Genomic DNA, 24,207 nt, shown 5'->3' with positions numbered 1-24,207 from the left:
TACTGGTCACTTTAACACTCAACTCCAGAGGAGCTGGAATCCAGTAGGGTACACTGACCCAACCAATGGAACACAGTCACATAGATGTTGAAAGTTTACCCAAAGTGCATACAGGTCCTAAAAACCTCCACTTAGTCTGAATCATGTCTTATTGACCTAACCCTAAATTCAGCTCACTTGCATGTAATTTTAGTTTGAAAGTTTAGTTTGAAAATTAAACAGTTGCCCTGCCTTCTTCCCCTCTGCCTCCCCAGTCTTCTTCCTTTATTCCCCTTCCAGTCAAGGTTCCCTAGTAGAGTTGACTGTGCTATAGGTAAGATCTTTTTTCACATGGCAGATGAGGGGTGGGGGAGACAAGGAGAAACCTTCCCTGATTTTTTTACTTGCAATTTTGCATTAAATTTGTTACTGGGTATAACCGCTTGCCTTTTTTTAAAAAAAGAACAACAAAAACCCCAAAACGTTGTTTATACCAATTTCATGCTAGTGGCTGTTAAAGAGCTAGAGCTGATGGGACATCAGACCACACCAAGTAACATTTGGAGGCTTCTTTTCCCCCCATTTGCCCCTTTCCCTCACGTGCCATCCAGTGAGAACACCTGTGACCTCAGTCTCATAAATATATGCTGAGGGGCAGGAGCAAAGCAAAGTCTCTCTAAATGAAAGTGAAGCAGTAGATCCGTAGTTGTGGAACAATATTAACTGTTGACAACGACAAAGCACCCTTATTTCAGCCCTGCTCCACATTCCTTGCTGTGTGTATATATATATACTACTTTGTCCTTCCTCTGTGAAAGATCCAGTGTTGGAATTCTTTGGTGTAAATAAACGTTTGGTTTTATTTATCAAGGTTAGATTTAAGTCCCTGTGTAAAGATCTTGCTGGATGGGTGTGTCACTTTACACTGAAGGGGCCTGCAGCCAGCCCTTTATGGATTGGGGGAAGCAACCTCTTCCATTCTCTCACCCACTTTGAATGATACTGGGCAGTGCATAGAAGCCTTCTAGAAACATCAAGCCAAAATGTTGGGGAATAAGGATACTTTGCCATAAAACTCCTTTTGTGTCTCAGCCATGCCAGGATTTGGGATGGGAAAAGGGTGCGTGGTGTGTGTGTGTGTGTGTGTGTGTGTATATGTATGTGTGTGGATACACTCTGCACTGTAACCTAGCCACCAAACTTTATTGGGTGCACCATTGGAGAAGCCTAGTTTTTTAAGCACAATGACAAAGCATCAGCTCTGGATTTTCTCCCCTTATCCCATTGCAGTAGCTGCTTTTTTCAGGGTCAGGAATTCTTTGCCAATCCCTCCTCAAGCCCTAAAGTCTATTTTCCCTGACCTTCAGTGGTTCCACAAGCCTCTCACTTGAGTGTCGTGTGTAAGCAGTTGCTTGGGTTGTTCTATTTAATAAACTTGTCTAACTTTATAACCCATTTTTGCTTCAGTGAATGTACTGAGGTATAGTAGTGGTAGTAAGTAGTGAGTACTGGAGCTTGGAGGAGCAATAGGGTTTAAAAGGAGAAAATTGTGGCCTCCTTTTTATCTCACTATATGAAGCCAAGGGAGAGCTGAAGGGGAGAAATTCCTAATGCACATCAGTGTACTTTTATTCCCCATGACCACTTGGAGTAAATATTTATTATACTTTTACCTATTTAGGCCCTAAAATGATGTGAAAGCTACCATGTTGACTGTGCACAGGAACAGATGGCACCAACCATTGTGCCAGGGATGCAACTCGTGATTAGGTTTTGCACTGAATTGTGATTTAAACAGGACTCTTTCTAAGGAACTCTTCTCTTTTTCAAAAGGGGAGGGAGAGTTGTCAATATTCATTTCCTCCTAGTTCAGAAAATGTAGTTGTAGCTGAGGTTGATGAGGGCAGCTACAAACAGCTGGAGGTTCTAACACCCATCAGCCTTACAAGGAATTGAAACAAGCCTGGAAGGAATGCCACCCATGGGCTTTTTTTTTACAAAAATAAATAAGCAAAAAAAAAAAATATGCTACTTTAGAGCCACTGCACATGCATGAATCTGGAAAGAGGAAAGAGAGTTTAACACAAGAGGCTGGGGTGGGTGGGTGGGCAGGTGGGCAAGGGTTTGCAGAGTAACAACTTCTGTGTTGTAAATTACCTCATCTGTACACCTTGTATTGGAGCACATTTCTCAGCATTCCCTGCGTCTTTGCATTGCATTTGATAGCAGGAAATTGGATGCCAATATGTGAAAGTTTTGTTGGCAATTACTTCTAAAGGTTTTTTAAAAGCATATTTTTTTAACCTTGTTTGAAGTGTGCCCCCTCACCCCCTTTTTTAGTTAAGTCAGAAAAAAAATTTCTTGGTTGTAATTGTATTGTAATTGATCTAACTAAAAACCTAACTGTGCTGGGAAGAAGTTGTGCCATGGAGGTCTTTAATTTTTTTTTTTTAATAAAAACATTTAAACAAATGAAATGTCCCCAGAGCCTGAGTAAATAAATACACTTTTCTCTATCTGACTTCGAATGCAGAGAAAGTGCACTGGATTTGAGAGGTAATGTTTTGGGTAATCATACTAGACTGAGAATGCAGAGAAACTGGGTTCTAGTCCCAGCTCTGCTAGTGAGACCTTGGGCTAACATCACTTTTCCCTTCCAGGCCTCAATTTCTTCTAATGTGAAACCATGGAACAAGAGATTTCTTTAAGGTTCCTTCCAGCTGACGTGTTAAGTTGTTCCTTATGATTGTCAATCTAATATTCTAGTAAGTTTTGTCCAGTGGTGAAGGAAAGGAATTAAGTTTATATTGATGGAACCTGGGATGGGAACTGTGAGGCTCTGGGATACTGGTTTCCAAATTTTCATTACCTAATCTTTGAACTCCTCCCTGGAATTCACACATATGCTGTTGGATCAGTGCTTAAATGGGAAATTTTAAGAGAAATTGTTAGCCTAAAAAAAGGCTTAAGGATACAGTAAGTGATCTAGATCCCCAGCCCTATGTGAATTAAGCATTCAAGGCTTTGAATACTCCTTTTGCATACTTATTAGTCCTAAAAATATTGTGGTATTTGCTGTTTGTGAGTGACTCCATTAGAAGCTTAGCATTAAGCTATGTGCATAACAGGTGCTCAAAAAACAGATTCAGAATTTATCTGGTCCCTTGATATGTCAGGAAAAGGCGCTAGATGGCTCAAGATCTGATTTGCTCACTGTGCGACATGGGAAAGGTTGCTTCGCCTATGGACTATCAGCCCCTGTAAAAAGAGAAGTGGACTAGCTGTATAAGGTTTCCACCGCTAACATTTTTTGGATTCCATTAATAAAACTGGCTCCTCACTTTTATACAGCAGTGCTGGACCATACCTGTGGGAACATGGTGTTACTGACAAAAATCCACTTTTGGTTAAATGCATTTTAATCCATATTAAGTTACTAGAGAGGGGAAAAGTGGTGAGTGCTTTTAAAACCACTTGCAGAAACTTTATTTTTTTCCAGGTACTTAACATATACCTTTATTTGACCATTGGTCATTCAGTTAAAGCATTTCTTAAAGCACCAGTTATATGCAAAACACTGCTTGGGGGAAAGTAAAAGTGGTCCCTGCCTTCATGGAACTCTTATAGAGAAGCCAACAACAGATTCATATTTCAAAATCATTAGAGTAGAAGTATTCAAAGTGGCACATGAAGCCTGAAGGGAAAGTTGTTGGTTTTTGGTTTGTTTGTTTTTTTTTTTAAAGCAGTAAGGAATGAAAGCCTCCTTTAAAGAATAAATAGGAATTCAGGTGAAGATTAAATAGACATGAGGAACTGTGAGGGGAGGCAAGAAGGCTAAAAGTGAGAGTTTTTCCAGTGTGGCAGGAATGTAGAGGTCATTGAGGGGAATAATATGAAAAGAAAGTTTCAGAAAAGAGTAGTGTGAGATCTTGATGGTCTTGGTCCTATCTAAATTAAAGGATTACACTGACATAAGTTTCTTCAAAAGTCTTTTGAGTTCTTTTTGAGAGCAGTGACCTTGTCTTTTCTCTGAATGCCCTTCCAGATCTAGCAGAAAAGTGTAGGTGCCATTAACATCCCTTCTAATTCTGATCTGTTACTAGGGTTGCCTGAGCTCTACTAGATAATAGGCTCTTGTATTTCCACTAGAAGCACAGTACTTGCTGTGTAGCAGCCCTTTAAATATGTTTTAATTCAACAAACCTGAGGGGCTTTCTATGTACAGGTCATTATGCTAGGTGCTAAGGATACAAAAGCATCAATGAAAAAATTGCTGCTATCAAGATTGCATTTTATCTGGGGGAGAAACATGTACACAAATAACAGTACATGAAAAACTGAGGAGATAGTATTAACAACTAAAGAGGACCTGGGAAGACTTGTAAGAATGGAAGGATCTTGAGAAGGGTAGATGAACCAGCGCATTTTAAGCATGGAGTAGACTGGAGGTGTGAAGTAGCAAGTTTAGGAAAGAGCTAGTAATCTAGTTTGTCTGCAACAATTTCTTTTTTTAAGGCAATTGGGATTAAGTGACTTGCCCACTCACACAACTAGTGTCAAGTGTCTGGTCTGGTCTGAGACCGGATTTGAACTCGGGTCCTCTGACTTCAGGGCCAGTGCTCTATCCACTGCGCCACCTCGCTGCCCCCTGGAACAGAATTCTTAAAGGGGAGATGGAAAGGTTGAGGGATCCACATTGTCAGGTTAAGTAGTTTGTATTATGTCTTAAGGGCAAGAAGTCACTGACTTTTTTTTTTTTTTTTAAAGCAGGAGCATGATGTGTTCGCAACTGTGCTTTAGGAAGATTGTTTTGGCATCAGTATAGAGGATGGATGGTAGGGAATATTCTAAATCTCGGGCAAGTCCCTTTCTGCACCTGTTCGCTAACTGATGAAATCCTTAATGGGGTGGTAAGCATCAAATACACCAAAGTCATGACAGGTTGCTGTTATTCCTATGTTAAAGAAGCCAGAGCTCCTGAGTTCGGATTTTGGCTGCATGCCACCCTATAGTCATTTATTTTCCCCTGTCATTCACTTTGAATAAATGCATATCAAATGTACTTTTCTGAAGTTTATTATACAGAATCCCATAGTTAAAACCTTAAGGTTTCTTTCATTTTTTAAATTAAAAGTTGGCTTTTAAATGCAGATCTAATGTTGTATAGGCGTGGAATATTTACCTGCATCTTACAGAAGAAGAAAAATGGGGCCTAGGAAGGTAGATTAGTATGGTAGGATCTGTAAAGATTGGCAGAATAAATATAGAAATCTAAATATGCCAGAACAGTCTTGATTATGGCTATTCTAAAATGGTATAATGGCCATGATTTGTGGCTGATTTGGGCATTTTTGTTTGTTTTCAATCTTGTGCTCAATCAGCACCTAACAAAACTTTGCACATATAATAAGCACTTATTAAATGCTTGTTAAATTCAATTAAAATCAAATTTCACATTGCCTTCTTTGTTATCAGTTGTGGTTAGAATTATAATCAAATCCCCGAGCATCTCTTGAAAAATTTAGTGTTACTGCACCAAGTAACCGGTGGAAAGAGTCCTGGACTGAGCATCTGGAGACCTGGGTCATTTTAGTCCTAGCTCTGCCATCAGCTTTCTGTAAACATCAGGCAGGCCCCCGCTCTCTCTGATCATATTTTTCCATGAGGGGGTCAGATTAGATGTTCTCTAATGTCCTTCCCGGGTCAAAATTTCTATGTCATACATTCCCATAAAGCTCCGTTTTATAACTCTTCCACTTATAACATGCTCCAGTATGATTCTAACCATATTTTCACCAACCTTATACTTACACAACTGCTTCCTTTTTTGTTCAGTGATTCCAATGGGTAGCCTTTAACAGCAGAGTCTAAGCAGGAGTCCCTCTAGCAATAAATTTGCCCAAGTTACTTGTAAATCCCAGTTAGGCTGTTCCATTGAAACTTGAAAGAACTCCCAAACACTTTTTACCATGATTCTAGGAACTAAGGCTACTTCCCAAGTTGAACAACTATCATAGGTATTGCATGGTAGTCTTGTATTCTGGATCCAACCCTACAAAACTCAGTGTATCCTCACTTTCTTTTTGATAGTTGAATAAGTATTCCATGAGGGCAGCTAGTTGTCAAAGTGGATAGAGTGCTGGACTTGGAATCAGAAAGATTCATCTGAGTTCAAATTCGGCCTCAGACACTTATTAGCTCTGTGACCCTGTACAAGTCACTTAACCCTGTTTGCCTCAGTTTCCTCATCTGTAAAATGAGCTAGAGAAAGAAATAGCAAACCAATCCAGTATCTTTGCCAAAAAAAATCCCAATGAGTCATGAAGAGTTGGACATGACTAAAAAACAACTAAACAACAAAGTGTCCTGTGAGGCAGCTGGGTGGTTCAGTGGGTAGAGCCCTAAGCCTGGAGTTAGGAAGAGCTGAGTTCAAATCCAGCCTCAGATACTTACTAGCTGTGTGACCCTTCACTTCTGTTTGTCTTAATCCACTGGAGAAGGAAGTTACAAACCACACCAGTATCTTTGCCAAGAAAACCCCACAAGGGGTCACAAAATGTTGGACACAATTGAATGACTAAACAAGTGTCCTATGAGTTCCTGGGTTTCCTGTCTACCAACCTAGCTCCCTTTTAATTTGAATTCAGTTATTTAAAATATTTGTCCAAATATATTCAAGTTCTTTCTAGATCTGTCTGATCACTATTCGATCAACCAATTGGGAGTTATTTCCTATTAGGAGAAAATAACACTAATGATAATAACTCAAATTGTTGGTGGGCTTTAATGCTTACAAAACACTTGCTTCATAATAATACTCAAATTTGTATAGTGTTTTCAGGTTTGCAAAAAAGTTCTTTCCCCACAATAACCCTGTAAATTACTAGTATCATTATCATCCCCATTTTATAGATGAGGAGACTGAGGTTGAGAGATTAAAGTGATTTGCCCAGGGTTACCCAACTTGTAAGTATGAGAGCCGGAATTCAAAGCTAGGTTTCTCCTGGCTCTAGGTCTTACCACTACACCACACTGTTTCTCCAATGTGACCAAATAATAAATACTACGTTACATTTGTATGGGGCTTTTCAATTTATGAATCACTTCACAAATGTTAACTTGTCTGATGTTCTCAAAAGTCCTGAGAAGTCAGACAGGTCTTCATCTTACAGACAGGTGACGCCTAGAGAGGGGAAGGAAGCCAGCAACTTGTTAAGTGGTAGAACTGGGACCAGAATGAAGACTGGAAGGGACCCTAGAGATTATATCATTGTAACAGATTGCATGTACGGAGAGACAGACAGAAGCTGATCTTGGAGTCCTGGAAGGGACCTTGGAAGTCACCCAGATTTGTGGGTCCTCTTTTTTACAGAAGAGAACATTGAGTATAAGAAAGGTTAAAGGATTTTTGCAAGGTCCCACAGTTGGTAAATACTAGAGGTGGAGCCCTGGTGTTGAAACTTGAAATTCATTGCTCTTTCTATTATACCACACAAGACAAATTCCCCAGAGAGAATTAGTAGAAGAGAGAGGTAACTGATTTCATGGAGTGCTTTCCTGAGGGGATTTGGTATTTCTGAATTTGTTCCACTGTTGCATCACCTTCCTCTGACACAGTTTTTATGATTCCTCTTTAAAAATAAAAGAGACTTGGTGTACTGTTTTCTGATCTAGTCTTGCAAATCATGGTTGTTTGTATAATATGTGGGGCTGTCATGAATAGTGTGGCAAAAGGGGACCAAACTTTGGTGTATTGAAATACTTCTTAGAACAGAAATGGGGCAAAAGGGAACACGCACTGGTATGATAAACAGAAAACCTGGCTTCTGTCTAGTCTCTGCTTCACAAATTCATAGCTTTGTGACACTGGTAAATCCCCTTCTCTCTTAGCCTCCGTTTCTCCATTTGTAAAATGGAGGCACCTTCACTAACTACCTCATAGGGGTGTGATGAGGACCAAATTCAATAGTGTTAAGTTAAGCTCTTTGCAATCTATAAAGCATTAGAGGAATGGGAGCTGTGCTTTATAGCTAGCTATTTATGTTATCACTTAAGATTTGCATTATTAGAAATCCAGAGACCAAGGTTCAAGTCCTGACTGACACTAACTCATGGTGGGTCAGTCATTTAATGAGTCAGTGGCAGAACAGGGACTACAATTTTAAATTCTTCTATTTCCTAATTCAAGGCTCTTTCCACAGCATGTTCTAATATCCCTTCTCTGAATATACTGCAAAAGGACCACTGGGGTTCATTAACTCCAGGGTTTTATTATACGTTTTGATTTGCCTCAGTTTGGACCAGTCAGTCTTTTTTATTGAGATCTTTGTATCTTTTCACACAGCACCCCCACCTGGCAGATTTATAGCACCTTTTCTGATGGACTTACTGGCACGAGGGTATGCTGATGCCTATGATGGAACTTGCAACTTCAAAGGAAGGTCCAGAAGGTCCAAAGGAAGTTTCCTATCCACATGGAGAGGAAGATATTATTTTAAAACCGGGACTTAATCTTTTTGTTCACACTAAAGCACTTGACTCCTAGCATCAAAGAACATAAAAATTAGATTAGCCTAGCTTTAGAACACAGACTGTCAGACCTGGAACATAGAATGTTAGAACTGGAAAAGAAATTAGAAACAGAATATTAGAACGTAGAATCATATGGTTTTGGGTTCCAAATCTAGTATTCTTTCCACTGGATTATGTTATCTCCCCTCAAAAGAGTGTTGGTACTATCTCTCAACTCTTTCTAGAAATGGATTTTTATTATATCATTGCTGTTTTTTTCCCTGGTCAAAACTAATCTGAGATCCAATGTGTCCAGCTCTGGGAGTCATATTTTATGATATATTGATTTCCCTAAGGTGCAGAGAATAGCAGTGAACATGGTAAGAGGGCAATGCCATATAAGGATGGGTTGACAGAAATGGGAATACTTTGTTTTGGATGATTGCACATAGGTAACCATTTCAAATTGTTAACGTCTCAGAGAGAGGGGGGAGTGGAAGGGAGGACGGAGAGGACTTGGAACTCAAAATTTAAAAACAAATGTTAAAAATTGTTTTTATATATACTTGGGGGAAATAAAGTATTGTTAAAAAAAAGAAATGGGGATATTTAACTAAGAAATTACTTAGGAGGGAGCATAACATGAAAGACTGTCATGTGGAAGGAAGATTAGTCTAGTTTGACACTTTGACAAAATTAAAAGTAATGGCATTGGATGCAGAGAGAATTTCTGTTTGAAGTAAGGAGAAACTGCCTAACAACAATGAGAACTGTAGCACAATAGAATGGAATGAACCCATAAGGAATAAACTCCTCATCACAGTAATTGTCCAAGTAGAGAATTTGGATGAACTGTCAGGGAGGAATAGAAGGGATTCCTGTGTGTGGTGGGAAGTAGGATCAAGTGGCCTAAGAGGTTTCTTCCAGCTCTAAGATTCTATCATTAGATGCCTAATGCCCCCTCTCCAGCTCCAACCCTTGCTTTTTTCTTAGGGTCCTGGCCAGGGCTTGCAATAGCCGGTCAGAGCTTACCTAACAACCTGTCTGCCCTGGGCTATGTGCACTTGCAAGGCTGGGTGGGGGGTGGAGAGATCCTCTAATAAAACCCCTTCTTTTGCATGTACAGCTTTCTATTGAAGCAAAGAAGGATTCATTCCAGAGAGAGAAGAGTAGGAAATTCCTGGATGGAATTCCCCTAGTTGGCTGTGCAGCTGACATTACTGAGCATGCCTAGTTCATTGCTAGGCCTAGAAATTGGGCAGATGGAGGACGTGCTGTTTGGTCTCGAAGGGATTGGATTAGGGGATATGATCATGATAGCTTTAGAACTGGAAAGGTCCTCATAAGTAAAATTGAGGCCCCGAGAGGAAATCCCTTTCCCAAAGTAACAGAAGTTGCAGAGGTTGTTATCTAAGGTCTCTCCCAATTCCGAGGTTCTGACTCAGTTTCCAAATGAGGAGATTCCAGAGTGAAGTGGGTGATCCAAGGCCAAAGCAGTACCCACACTACCAGTGGGAAGCAGTCTGACACGGTGGAGAGTACTTCGCTGTGACTGAGGAGACCTGGATTCTAGTCCTCAACTCTGCCCACTAACACAACCTTGCCTAAGTCTCTGCCCCTCTCTGGACCTGTTTCCTTATTCCCCACCCCTACCCCCACCTGTAAAGGGAAGAGGAGGATGGGTTAGATAAATTTTCAAATTGCCTAAGTCAGAACAGACCTAAAGAGACTCCTCATTTTACAAGGGAGGAAACTGAGGCCCAGAGAGTGTGTCCAAAGTCACACAACTAGTAAACAGCAGAAGGAAGGACTCCTCTATTCCCAGTCTAAGGCTTTAATATACCTGGTCACCTCCTGCCCTCAAAAAAGTGCCCATTCAGAGGGGGACAGCCTGTGTTCCCAAAACTTTGTGATGTGATGGAAGGAGTTCCGGGGCAGGAGCCAGGAAACAAAATGTCTCTTTGCCACTCTGGGCCTCAGTTTCCATATCTGTAGAATGGGCTTTTTAGCCCAGGCCCTACCCTTTCTGATACTACTGGCCAGGATGGGTAAGTCCTGGCTTGGTCTAGCCTAAAGCCTCCGCCTCCCTGCCGCTGTGCACCCTGGGTCAACCCTAGCCCTTCCCTGAAAGACCCAGAGCCCGAGCGGTTGTCATGGCGACCCCCAGGGGGCGTGTGTTCCCTTCCTCATTAACTTATCCCGCTCGTTCGTGATTTGTTTAGTGCCGGCGCGGTCACGTGCAGGCGGCGCGAGGTCGCGGTGACGTGGTAGGGGCGGAGCTCGCCGAGGAGCGGACGGGCCGGCTGAGCTGTAGCTGCCGCCGCCGCCGCCGCCACCGCCACCATTGCTCCAGCCCTGGCAACCACCACGGGCGCGGGGAGGAGCCGGGGCCCCGGGGCATGGCTCTCCCGAGGGCTTGGGGTGATGGGCTCTCGGCCTCCTCGTCTCGCAGCGGGGACGAGAGAGCAGGTACCGGGGGCCGGGGCCGGGGCCGGGGCCTGAGGCCTGAGGGGGGCGGGACGGAAGGGGCCGGGCTGCTCCTGCTGCTGCGGCCGCCACCCGGGAGGGCAGAGGATGGGGCCGGGAGGGAAGGAGGCCTGGGGGAGCAAGGGGGCCCGAGGAGGAGCAGGAGGGAGGGGGCGTCGGCGAAGGAGCGATGCTGCCAGGGCGGGAAGGGGGTGCTGATGGTGGCGTGAGGGGTCCCGGGGAGACAGGGGGGATGCTGCCGCCGCCACCGCCGCTGCAGCAAAACCGGGAGCAATGGGGTCGGGGACGAAGATCCGGAGAGGGAGGGAGAGCGCTGCTGTTCCTGAGGTAGTCCGGTGTTAGGAGGACCTAAGGATGGCAAAGGTGGGGAGAGTGCTCGTGGCATGGGGGCGGCTCCTGGGGAGAGGACAGTGGTGGTGCTGCTGCTGGACGGGGAGGTGGTGTCTAGGATTGGGGGACCCAAGGGCAGGAGGCTGGGTATGGCTAATGATGTTGGGGGGTCCTGGGGAAAGGACGGTGATGGTGCTGCTGCTGCTGGATGGGGAGAGAAGAGAGAATGGTGCTAAACCTGTTGTTGAGGGGGCCTGGGGAGGGGTCTTCGTGGTTCTGGTGCTGATGACTCCAGGGGAAGGGGTTCTGAGAAGAGGGGTGGTGGTACTGATGTCAGGAGGCAGGGAGCAAAATAGGGTCCATAATGGGGTACAGGGGGTAGGGCTTTGAGATGAAAATGGTAGTGCTTGTGGGTGATGGTGGTTATAGTGATGTAGAAAGGCAAGGACTTAAGTGGATTGAAAAGATATTGAGAGATGAAAGGGGAGGATTTGGTTATGTGGTTCTTAGGGCTTTCAGCTTTATATAGTGTTTTCCTCACGACAGTCCTGAAAGTATTATTATCTCTGTTTTACAGGTGAGGAAAGAGAGGCTAAATTACTTGCCCAGGGTCCTACAGTGTTAAGTCTAAGAATTGAGTCTCTCTGGACACAGCGTCTTATGTTCTTTTCACCATATTGCTTGTTAAGGAAAGAGGCCCAAGGTCCACGGGAAAGGAATATTTAGTAAGTCAGCAGGAATTTATTAAACACTTACTTTGTGGCAGACGTGCTAAGCAATGAGGAGACAAAGAACTATGGTAGTCTCTGTCATCCCCATCTAAGGAGCTCACATTCTAATATTCTAAGTAACTATTTACAAGATAATATAAAAGGTAATTAGGAAATGCTCTGGAGGGGCAGGTGCTAGTATTGAGGGGGGCCTGGAAATACTTCTTGCTGAAGAGGTGGAGTTTTGAGTTGAGACTTTAGGGAAGCCAGGAAATGGAGATGAAGAGGGAGAACGTCCTAGGCATGGGGTGCAGCAAGAAAAAAATGCATGTAGTCAGAATAAAGAGGAATTGGCAACTGATTGGACTTGAAGGGGAAAGAGAGTGAGGGTTGAGCATGTAAATTTCAAGCTGGGTGATAGGAGGATGGTGGTACTCTCAACTATAATAGGTAAGTTTTTTTTGCTTTTTTTGATGAGGCAATCGGGGTTAAGTGACTTGCCCAGGGTCACACAGCTAGTAAGTGTCATGTATCTGAGACTGGATTTGAACTTATGTCCTCCTGACTTCAAGGCCAGAGCTCTATCCACTGCACCAGCTAGCTGTCCCTATAATAGGTAAGTTTGGTGGGCAACTGGGAAGAACTGGGAAAGTGCTCCTGAAGAAGGTGGGATTTGAGCAGAATATTGAAAGTCAGGAAAACTAAGAGATGAAAATGTGTGGGGAGAGAGAGAGAGAGCATTCTAGGCATGGAAGACAGCCAATGCAGTCTCAGAGATGGGAGATGCAATGCTGTGTTTGAGGAACAGCAAGTAAGCCAGTATAGCACTGGTTTCAAGAATTTTGCTAGAGTAGTAAGGCTCTAAAGAATGAGGAATCTGAGATTAGAGCAGTCATTCAGGAGGGCATCTGGACCCTGGGCACCTTTACATTGAGAATGGTAATGTGAAGGGGGGTAGGATTAGTTCCAAAACTTTCTAGAGCTTAGTCCAGGGCCACATGTGGCCTCAAGCCTTCAGGTTCTTCACCCCTGGCTTAGTCCATTATCTAAAGCTAACATCCTCTTTCTTTCTTTCTACCAGACTGCCAGGCCAGTCCACAAATTCCTGTTTATTTTATTTTTAACTACTGCATAATTCCAAGAGGAATTAATAATTATAGGAATAGACAGTAATTTAGTTTATCTACTTTCTTAGGACCCTGAGACATTCTTCTTGGGTCCCCAATAGCAATGGTCTTTGTCCAAGATAGACAGCATAACTAACTTGCCTACATTTTGCTATGCTCCCTGCATAGCCCTAATTTATTTATTGCCCTAATCATTGTCTGTTCTCTTTCCCTTTTTTTTTTCCCACAGTGTGATAGCTCAGAAGTAATTCTTAACAATTGTGAACTGACTTTCTAGGCCCTTTTGCATCATAACTTTTTGCTTTGTCTTGTGACTTCCATTCTTGTGATACAATTGGCTCTTTCCCAAATTGTATCATGCTTTTTTTTTTCTTTTGCAATCTTGGTCTCCAAGATGCCAGATGTATGTCCTGTACACAGGATACTATACTTAACCCTGCCTCCTTTTATGATGCCACTTTGAATGAATGAGAAGAATTTAGGGGTGAAAGGTTTTTGTCAAGGATGGGCTTATTTCTGAGAGTTAATGGAAATGCTGTAAATAGGATTAATTCAATCAATGAACATTTCCTAAGCACCCGCCATTCTCTGTAGGTGCTGGGGGGGATTAAAAGTTGAGATGAGCTATAGCCTCTGCCTTCATGGAGCCTACTGTCGGGGGGGGGGGGGGGGGATAAGCCGCAAACACAGGTAACTAATATACATTATTGTATAAAGACATTAGAGAGATGCAAAACACAATGCCTTTAAGAGGTCCATTCAGGGAGGAGGTATTAGGTCAATTCAAGTCAACAAGCCTTTATTCAACATATACTTAATATATACCAGGTGCAGTGCTAAACAGTGGGGATACAAAAAAAGGCGAAAGGCAAAAGACAACTCTTGCTCTCAGGGAGTTCAGTCTAATGGGGGAGATAACATGAAAACAACTATGTACAAATGAGATATACAAAAAAAATTGGAGATTATCAACAGAGCACAGGCGCTTGCATTAAGGGGTGTTGGGAAAGGCTTCCTATAGAACTTGGAATTTTAGCTGGGTCTTGAGGGAAACCTGGAGGGAGAGAGAGAGAGAGAGGAGGAGGAGGAAAAGAATTCCAAATATGAGGGCCAGCCAGTGAAAATGCTCAGTCAGGAGATAAAGGTTTCTTCTAAGATCAGTAAGGAGGGCCATGTCACTGGATCAGAGAGCACTTGGGAAGGAAGGAGGGTGGTAAGTGAGGTGTAAGGAAACTGAAAAGGTTATAAAGGACTTTGCCAAACAGAGGATTTTATATTTGATCCTGGAGGTGATAGGGATCCCCCTGGAATTTATTAAGTAGGGGTTTGTGAGAGACCTGCCCTTTAGAAATTTAGGAAGATCAGGGCAGCTAGATGGCGCAGTGGATAGAGCACCAGCCCTGGATTCAGAAAGACCTGAGTTCAAATCTAATCTCAGACACTTGATACTTACTAGCTGTGTGACCCTGGGCAAGTCACTTCACCCCATTACCTCACCAAAAAAAAAAGAAAAGAAATTTAGGAAGATCAGTTTCACAGCTGAATTGACCACAGTGGGGAGAGAATCTTGAGTTGGAGAGACCAACCAGCAGGCTTTTGTAGTAATCTAGTCATGAGTTGATGAGGGCCTGTAGAAGGGTTGTGGCAGTATCAGAGGAGAATAGGGAGAGTATTCAAGAGATGTTACAGATGTAAAATCGACAGGACTTGGCAACGTATTGGATATGGAAGGTAGTGGTGAGAGAGTAAAGAGTCAGGGATGACACCTAGTTTGTGAGTCTTGATGATTGGGAGGATGATGGTGACCTCAATATTAAGAGGGAAGTTAGGAAGAGGAGAGGGCTCGGGAGGGGAAGATGATGAGTTAAGTTTTGGATATGTTAAATTGGAACTTGTCTTTAGGACATCCAGTTTGAGATGTCCAATAGGCAATTGGAACTGGTAATCTGGAGGTTAGGAGAGAGATTGGAACTGTATAAATAAACCAAAAAATCACCTGCATGGAGTTGAAAATCGAATCTAAGAGAAATGGTAAGTTTACCAAGTGAAATAGTATAGAGGGAAAAAAGAGGAGAGAAGAGGATAGAGCTTAAGGGGATACCCCCTTTTAGCAGGTGTGACCTGCATAAAGATTCAGCAAAGGAGACTGAGGAAGAACGGTCAAACAAGTAGGAGGAGGACCAGAATATTATCACAGAAATCTAGAGAGGAGTGAGTATGAAGAAAAGGGTGATTGAGTGTAGCAAAGGCTGTGGAAAGGTCAAGAAGGATAAGGCCGTTGGAAAAGACCATTAGATTTGTTAATTTAGAGAACAGTTGGTAACTTTGGGAAGAGCCATTTTAACTGAAAGATGAGGTCAGATGCCAGATTGTGGAGAATTAAGAGTGAGAGGAAAAGAAGTGGAGGCGTCAGTTGTAGATGTCCTTCTCGAAAGGTTTAGCCACAAAATGGAAGAAAACTATGGGAGAATAGCTAGGGGGAGATAGATGGATTAAATGAGATTTTTTTGAGGATAGAGGGAAAATGGACATGTTTATAGACATTAGGGAAGTACCAATAGACAGGAAGAGATTGAAGATAAGTGAAAGAATGAGGATGATAGAGGGAACAATCTTCTGGAGAAGATAGAATGGAATGGGATCACTTGGGCATGGAGAGGGGGTTAGTCTTGGCAAAGAGAAGGGCCAGTTCTTCATGTGAGACAAGGGTGAAGGACATATTGGCAGAAGGCACCTGGATGATGTGAGGTGAGGAAGAAGGAAGGAGGGAGAGCTCTTGGCACTGGCCTTAGTTATGAAGTAAGGTACTTAGCTGAGAGCAGAAAGATTTATAAGAGGTTTGAGGAGAGATGAAAAGGTTTGAAGGGCTGCTGTGGTGAGTGGGAAAATGAGTGAATTAAGGAGAACTGCTTTGCTACAGTGAAGGCTCAGTTGAGATTGTTTAAGAAATTTCCAGTGAACTCACTCAGCACAGTTTTGTGATTTTTCTCCATCGTCCTTCAGAAACACGACTCCTAGTGAAGGACGAAGCATTTAATGAAAGTAATGCAAGACTGAGACTTTGCAAGGTAAGATAAGTGGAGGGGGGAGACTCTAGAGAAGACAACAGCATAGAGTTGAACAGGTTCACCCAGGGGGTCAAAATAGGGAAGGGAGGAGAATGTAACCACTGAAGGGGTGATGGCCTGGGAAAGAACTGAAGGTGGAAGGATTGGAAATCATGGTGACCAGGGCATAGGGGCAGGTGAAATTATAACATACAAGGGAATGTCACAGTTGATGAACATGGAAGTGGAGATTTTGTGGTGGATGTGGTGTTTGAATTGGGCTTTCAGAAGTGAGTAGATATTCAATAAGCATAGAAGGGGAGAGAGGGCATTCCAGGCGATGAGCAAAGGCAAGCAAGTGAGGGAGGAAGTAAACAGGATGTTTTCTAGGATTAGGAAGAGATTATTTGGACTGTGCATGGAATATATATAAAATAAGGGAGAGGCTGGTGCCAGGCTGTGGAAAGCTTTGAATGTTAGGCAAAGGAATTTGAAATTTACTTGGTGGGCAATAGGGATGTACTTTGAATAGAGGAGTGACATGACCAGGTCTGTGCATAAGGTAGATAGACTGTTCTAGCAACCAAATGAAAAAAAAATATGCCTGTTAAAGAAAGCATTGAAAGTAATATACTTCATTGATGAAAGAGTTTTAAATTTGTTCCTTTTTTTTCCCCTCAGGTAGTTTTAATGAGGGCCTACTAATTTAGGTTTGAGTTTGGGGAAAATGACTAGTACCCCAAAAAGGGCTGCATTATTTTTTGGGGGAGTGTTATGTTTGTTTTATTAGAGCCCAACTCAGGATACCTAAAAATCCTGTTTTCTTCTCCCACTGTCTTATCGTAGAGAAATGGGGTCCTACCATAAATCTAATGTCTATTATTCTCCCTGAAACTTGTTTACAAAATGAACATTATTTGAAGAGGAGGATTTTTTCCTGGCTCTTCCCCACTTCATTGTTTTAGTTAGGAACAATGTTGACTATAGTGTCTTGAGCTTAATTTCTGAGTAAAGAATATAAGATTTTTTTATAATGTAGAATGTAGGCATACTCCCCAAAATCACAATGGAATTTTGTGCCCTTGCATAAGAACTCATCCATTTGGTAATCTTAGGACATGTAAGTGTCTAGAAATAGACTTTAAGGGCAAAAAACAAAGATGATTTTAGGTCAGCTGATGATTTAGTGACTTGGAAAAAACTTGATCTCTGCCAGAGGGAAGGGTAACTGAGTGAGCATTGTTAGTCATTGTTTTCTTTCCCAGAATATTCTGCTGTCTCAGCCAGGTGGTTCTAGAAACACCTGTTGTTTGGTGGAGATAGAACTCTAGATTGTTTTGTATCCGAAGTTGGGAGTGGCTCAATGCAGTGATTGGAAAGCAGGCACCCTCATCCCAGGAATATTAAGAAGCACTGTGATATTGGCACAATATGAATAATCATTTTAATAGAGAATGGACAAGCATAGTACATATAGAATTCCCTTTTCCTGAGAATTACCAGAAGATTTGTTCATAACCAGAGGAAGCTTTGCATGTTGTTGTGGTATCTTTTGTTAATTCAGTCACCCAACTAATCCATCATTTTTTATGCTGATGACCACCACGGAGCTTTTGTTTACACATTTCTATACTCATTGGGACAAAAAAAAAAAAGCAGCCTGGGACCCTGAAATTACATGTTTACAATCTCCAGGTGAATTGTAGGCTTTTATCCTAAACCTAAGTTATAAAATTCTGAAGTTCAAAATCATGTGTTATAACTTAAAGGCTACCTGCAGAATTTATTTTAATATTAAATTGTTGGAAGCCAAAGCATTTCATTTTCTCCTGTGCATCTAAAGAATATCCATCTTCTCATTTCTATTTTGAATTATATATAATTAATTATAATTATATTATAATGAAAACTTTTTTCCTAATTCTACAATATCATTTGCCATTTTTATATTTCCTCAGAAGTGTGTACATTTTTTGAACATTTCTATTCCTGAAAGTGCTTTGTTCCTCTTATTAAGGCAAGATCACAGTGTGTGTGTCATGAACAGTAAGATATTTGTAAGAGAAGAGAGGAGTGGTGCCACAAAGTAAAGTCTTCCCCGTCCACCCTGTGACGTTTACTTCCTTGACATAGTAGATTCTTTGCCAAACATTCAGTCATCTTCCTGTAAAGGAGGTAGTAGTGGGACCAGAACTGCACGCTACAAACAACGTAAGCTGTTTAACTGCTCTCTGGAGAGTGCCTAGTAATTTGAAATTTTTAAGCCAGAAGATGCTAGAACATTTATTTTAGGTTTGAGTTTGCATATTACCAGCAGTGAGAAATGGAAGATGACCTCTTCATTTATCATTTGTATTTCTCTGCTAGACCAGGTTTCTTTCCAGGAAGGGGAAAAATCCAACTAAATTAAGATTATTCCATTTTAATTGAAGGGGAAAGTACTTAACCTTCTGTGACTCCCTGTTACCTGCTGAGTAAAATAGTTTGGCATTTTAAGCTTTAACAGCCTGGCTTCGACTTTCTTTTCCTGTCTTATTTCACAACACTGCCCTTCATGGGTCCACTTCCCATCAAGCTCCACTGCTCACTGCTTTCTTAGGAAGTTCAGTAGATTGAATGCTAAGGAGTCAGAAAGACCTGCATGTGTATCCTGCCTCAGATATTTAATGTCTGTGTGAGCCTGGACAAGTCACTTCTGTTTCCTCCTTTGTAGAATGAGGATAATAATAACACCGTACCTTATTGGGTTGTTGTAAGTATCACACATAATAACATATGTAAAATACTTTGCAAACCTTAAGGTGCAATATACTTACTAGCTACTATTATTTTCTGACCTCATTGTGCCCTTTCCTACCTCCATGCCTTTGTGCTTGCTGTCCCCCCCATCCCTAAAATGGACGCCTCCATTAACACACAGTTGCCAGTAATTTCCCTTAAGCATGTTTCTGACCATGTTACTTCCCTATTCAGTAAACTTCAATGGCACTGTTTCCTCTAGAATAAAATATAAGCTTTTCATTAGCTTTTAAAGCCCTTCACAACCTGGCCCCAGCCTGCCTTCTTAGCCTCATTATACATATTCCCTCTGTTAGCACTTGAAGATCCAGTCTCACTGGCCTTCTCTCTGGTCTCTGCATCTCTCACCTTTGGGTCTATGCCCTGGCCATTACCCATGCCTAGGCATACTTCTTCCTTCTCCCCTCAGCCTTAGACACTGCTGCTTTTCCTACAAGTATTAATCTCAAGCACCTTCTTCTACAGCAAACTTTTTCTGATCCCCATATACTCACACACCTGTTTCCCTTGATAGAATGTAAAGTACTTGAAGGTAGGGATTGTTTCATTCTTTATATTTATACCCCCAGTGACCTATCACAGGGCCTGGCACATACTATGTTCTTAATAAATGCTTGTTGATTGATTGAGACTTTCCTAGTCTAGCTAGATTTAGTCTTCAAAGCATAAACAATCCATTGCTGGGTCCACATTGGAAGCTTTTTCAGTCAGGTAAAACTTGCCAGTACTTGTGCCTCACTGTTTTGGCCTTTGAGAACCCAGTATCATCTCCATGATATGATGAGGTACATAGTAGGTGCTTGATAAATGTTTTTTGAGTTGAATAGCAGCATTTTAAGAAGATGGGGCAAAACAGAATCTAGATAGAATCCAGTTGGGAGCTATTTTTCTTCTTAGAATTGTAGAGTTGTTTGAGATGGTTAATGTTCTGGCAGAACAGTTGCCCAAATTTGTGGAAATTCACATGATTACAAGCAGTGTTCTTTTCCTCCAGATATGTAGCAACAGCTCTTTCCACCCCCTCTCCCATCTAATACAGTGCTGCTATGTCACACTAACAAGGTGGAGGGAAATAAATTTGAATTGAGGGCAGATTTCTTTTCCTGTCTTTAGAAAAAGCTTAACACAAAAGATTTCCAGCTAATGCCTCATCTTTTTCAAACAGTATTCAGTATAACCAGTTAGAAGCTGTTATTACAGTCAGTGTTGGTACCTTTTCTGATTTGTGGAAAATGAAGAGCATTCTCTTTGAGTAAATAGAATATGTCGTAGATCGTGTTAGTGTAGCTAATTTCATCTTTGCTGTTATATCATATCAAATCAGATATTGTGTGTAAAGTGCTGTATAGATGGACAGCTGTTATTCCAAGGCTTTATCAATATGTAGAACGTACTCTGTTTGACTTAGGCCTCTTTAGTACATGCTCTACAAGCAAACTAGCCTAGGAAAAAACCTAATAGACATCTGAACTAGGAGTACGAATCACTTTTTAATCAAACATCTGACTGGTCAGGTGCTATGCTGACAGAAGGAAGTAGGGCACTGCTTTCAAGGCTATTAGGTTATCATGAAAAGTAGGGCAAGGTAGAGAATGGAGTCATGTGTCTAGGTCATCTTTTCGCCTCTACTTTTGACATCATGACCTATTACCAAACCAGTGTGTGCCTTAGTTTATCATCTGCCAAAACTGGCACATAGTAAGTAGGCAGCACTCATGCTTTTATTCACATTCATGATATAGCAGCTTCATTACATGAGCGCTGAACTATTGTTTAAGTACAAAGTGGAAGTTATATAGCATAGAAATATTCTCTAGCTACAAATTCAAGACCTTATTCACCCATATTAGTTACAGTGTCATAGCAAAGTTCTCTTCAAATATTCATTGATTTAGTTTAAACACTGCAGAGTCAAACCAGACTGCTTGAATGTTTTTGCTTATATGAACAGGATCATGGATCTAGAGCTAGAACTAACATTAGTAGCTTTCTATTCCGACACCCCTTATTTTACACATGAGGAAACTAAGGCCCAGGGAGGATTAATGACTTTCTTACAGTCACGTGGGTATCAGAAGGTACAAATATCAGAGACAGGATTTAAACCCTGGTCCTCTGACTTTGGAGTCAGCATTTCAATTATGTCATACTGCTTTTGTTCATGTTCTTCCCCCATCTAAAACATCCTCCTTTCTCCTCCCTATTTTATAGGTAAAGATATTCTCCTTATTCCTCAGATCCCACATCTTCTGTGGAGCCTTCCCAGATCAATCTAGTCCATAGTAATCTTTCCCTCCTTTAAATATACTGTGTTTATTGTCTCTACACCTCACTTCAATTCATTTCTCCTAAATGGAGGAAGCCCTTTATCAGGACTGTAAAATGTAAAGCATTATAAATGTAAATGTAAAATGAGGACATTGTACTCGATGACCTGAAGTACCTTCCAGATTCATTGATTCATTGTACTGCTTTGTAACGTCTATTGTTTTGTCGTTTTGTATTGTTCAATGTTTACGTCCCATCTGACATATACTGGCTTTGTAATCATAGACAAATTACCTAACCTCTCAGTGCCCAAGTCTCTCTAAGATTATAAGTTAAAGGGGAGTTGGTTGCCAGTTTAGTAGATTAGTAGAGTTTCCACACTGGGAGTCCTACACCAATGTAAATTTCAAACCAAATAATATTGTTAAGCCAGAGACCTTATGATAATAGAACCTGAGTCAGGTTTTATCATAACTTTTGTATACCCTCATAGAGTTTAGAAAATTGTGTACATACCCTTTCTGAAAATTTCAACCCCCTGTATATTCTGTCTAAAAGAGGCTTTGAGCTCTTACTGTAACACAGTCACTTATTAGAAAATATATATGTACGTATATGGCTGCATATATACAAATATATATGCACACACATATCTGTATATTGTGTATATCTATGCACATACCATGGAGAGTGGCATTTTTTGATCTTAAAAACATATACATTTGTAAAAAATAATGTTAAGTCTTTCATCACAGACACACACACACACACACACACACACACACACACACACACACACACACGGCCACCTATTTTTACTATTCCCGTCCCAGCTTTGCCCTGGCTCAGTTCAGAAATACTTCTTTCTTTTCTTTCTGTAGACTATAATGTCAAGAAGAAAAGGAAAGCTGCAGAGATTCACCAAGCCCTGAGCAGTGATCCTACTGATGTGGCTGCGCTTCGACGCATGGCAATTAGTGAAGGCGGGCTTCTGACAGATGATATCCGCCGTGAAGTGTGGCCAAAACTTCTCAATGTCAACATAAATGACCTTCCTTCTCCAACAGGTATAGGAAAAATAAATTTATTACGGGAAAGTAATAGCCAGGAAATAGGGAAAAGAAGGACAGTCTCAAAGGTTTTGTCTCTGCTGCTGATGCCTAGAAGTAAATATGACTGTCTTAGGATGAATTTGTTTGGGGTTGTCTGTGGAAGGAAGAGCTGCAGAATTACTAATACAATTGCTACTACTTATCAGAGTTACTTCATAAACATCTGTTTTTATTTCATCTTCACTGAATCTCATAGTTAAAAGGGACCTTAGAGGGCAACTAATCCAACCTCTCCCAGTAGTAGGAATTCTTTCTGTAATACCCTGGACAAGTAGTCGTCCAGCCTCTGAATACGATCATTGATGGGGAGTTCAATATTGTGATGATGATCATTTTCAATAGCATTACCTCTTGGGCATCCCATTCTGTTTTTGGATAGATCTAATTATTAGGAAGATTTTTCTTTGTGTTTTCCAAAATTTTACTTCCGTGTAACTTCTCGCCTAGTTAAAGTACCTGGATCCAGGCAAGACCATTCTAATCCCTTTCCTAAGTGACAGCCCTTTAGATATTTGAAGACTATATCATAGAGCCTTCTTCCCCCTCCAAAATTCTCTTGAGCTAAAATTTGGTTTCCTTACTGTCTTGTCAATAACTTTCTTAAATATTTAAGTCCTGGAGCTAAACACTGAACTCCAAAAGTAAGACAGCAAGACCCTCACCTTCCTCATTTTGAATACTGCTTTTCATTTTCTTTTTTTTCCTTTCTTTTTTTATTTTTAGTTTTCAATGTTCACTTCCATAAGATTTTGAGTTCCAAATTTTCTCCCCTTCTCTCCCTTCCCCCCCCACTTTAGGACGGCATGCAGTATGATATAGGCTCTACGTATACATTCATATTGAACTTATTTTCACATTAGTCATGTTGTAAAAAAGAATTAGAACCAATGGAAGAAACCATGAGAAAGAAGAAACAAATGAAAAAAAGAAAAAGAGAGAGCAAATAATAGATTTTGATCTGCATTCAGACTCCATAGTTCTTTTTTTGGATGTGGACAGCATTTTCTATCATGAGTCCTTTGGAGTTGTCTTAGATCTTTGCATTGCTAAAGAGAGATGAGTCTATTAAAGTTAGTCATCACATATGGTGGCTGTTACTGTGTATGATGTTCTCCTGGTTCTGCTCCCTTCACTCAGCATCTTTTTATATAAGTCTTTCTAGGTTTTTCTCAAGTCTGCCTGCTCATCATTTCTTATAGCATAATAGTATTCCATTATATTCATATACCACAACTTCTTTACCCATTCCCTAACTGATGGGCATCCCCTCAATTTCCAATTCTTTGCCGCCACAAAAAGAGCTGCTATAAATATTTTTGTATATGTATTTGTCCTTTTCCCATTTGTATGGTCTCTTTGGGATACAGACCTAGAAGTGGTATAGCTGGATATGCACATTTTTATAGCCCTTTGGGCATAGTTCCAAATTGCTCTCTAGAATGATTGGGTCAACTCCACCAACAATGCATTAGTGTTCCAATTTTCCTACATCTTTTCCAGCATTTATCATTTTCCTGTTTTGTCATGTTAGCCAGTCTGAAGGGATGATGTGATAGAGAGTTATTTTGATTTGCATTTCTCTAGTCAATGAACATTGCTTTTCTTAATGTAGCCTAGTATTATATTATCTTTCTTAAATAATAATACCTAGCACTTATATAGCACTTTAAGGTTTTCAGAGCACTTTACAAATACTATTTCTTTCTGTCCTCATAAGAGCACTGGGGGGTAGGTGCTATCAAATGAAATAATATTTGTAAAGTACTTAGCATGCTACGTTAGCACATAATAGGCACTATATAAATGCTTATGCCTTTCTCCCTTTTACAGTTAAGGC

The 24,207-nt window shown here is 41.1% G+C and overlaps 1 protein-coding gene across 1 annotated transcript in view; it reads left to right on the top strand.

The window, feature by feature from the left end:
• The first annotated feature begins 10,840 nt into the window (after positions 1-10,840).
• The window catches only part of LOC114046950 (TBC1 domain family member 20), a 38,341-nt gene continuing 24,974 nt past the window's right edge, over positions 10,841-24,207 (top strand). Inside the window, exons 1-2 of the mRNA XM_027867592.1 lie at positions 10,841-10,959; positions 22,140-22,325. Of these exons, the coding sequence (XP_027723393.1) occupies positions 10,890-10,959; positions 22,140-22,325 (256 nt within the window). The 5' untranslated portion in view covers positions 10,841-10,889. The remainder of the gene's footprint in view (positions 10,960-22,139; positions 22,326-24,207) is intronic.

The sequence above is a fragment of the Vombatus ursinus genome, unplaced genomic scaffold (genome assembly GCF_900497805.2).
Source record: "Vombatus ursinus unplaced genomic scaffold, bare-nosed wombat genome assembly UNPS02014786.1, whole genome shotgun sequence".
NCBI lineage: Eukaryota > Metazoa > Chordata > Mammalia > Diprotodontia > Vombatidae > Vombatus > Vombatus ursinus.
This window is presented reverse-complemented; position numbering and strand designations above follow the sequence as displayed.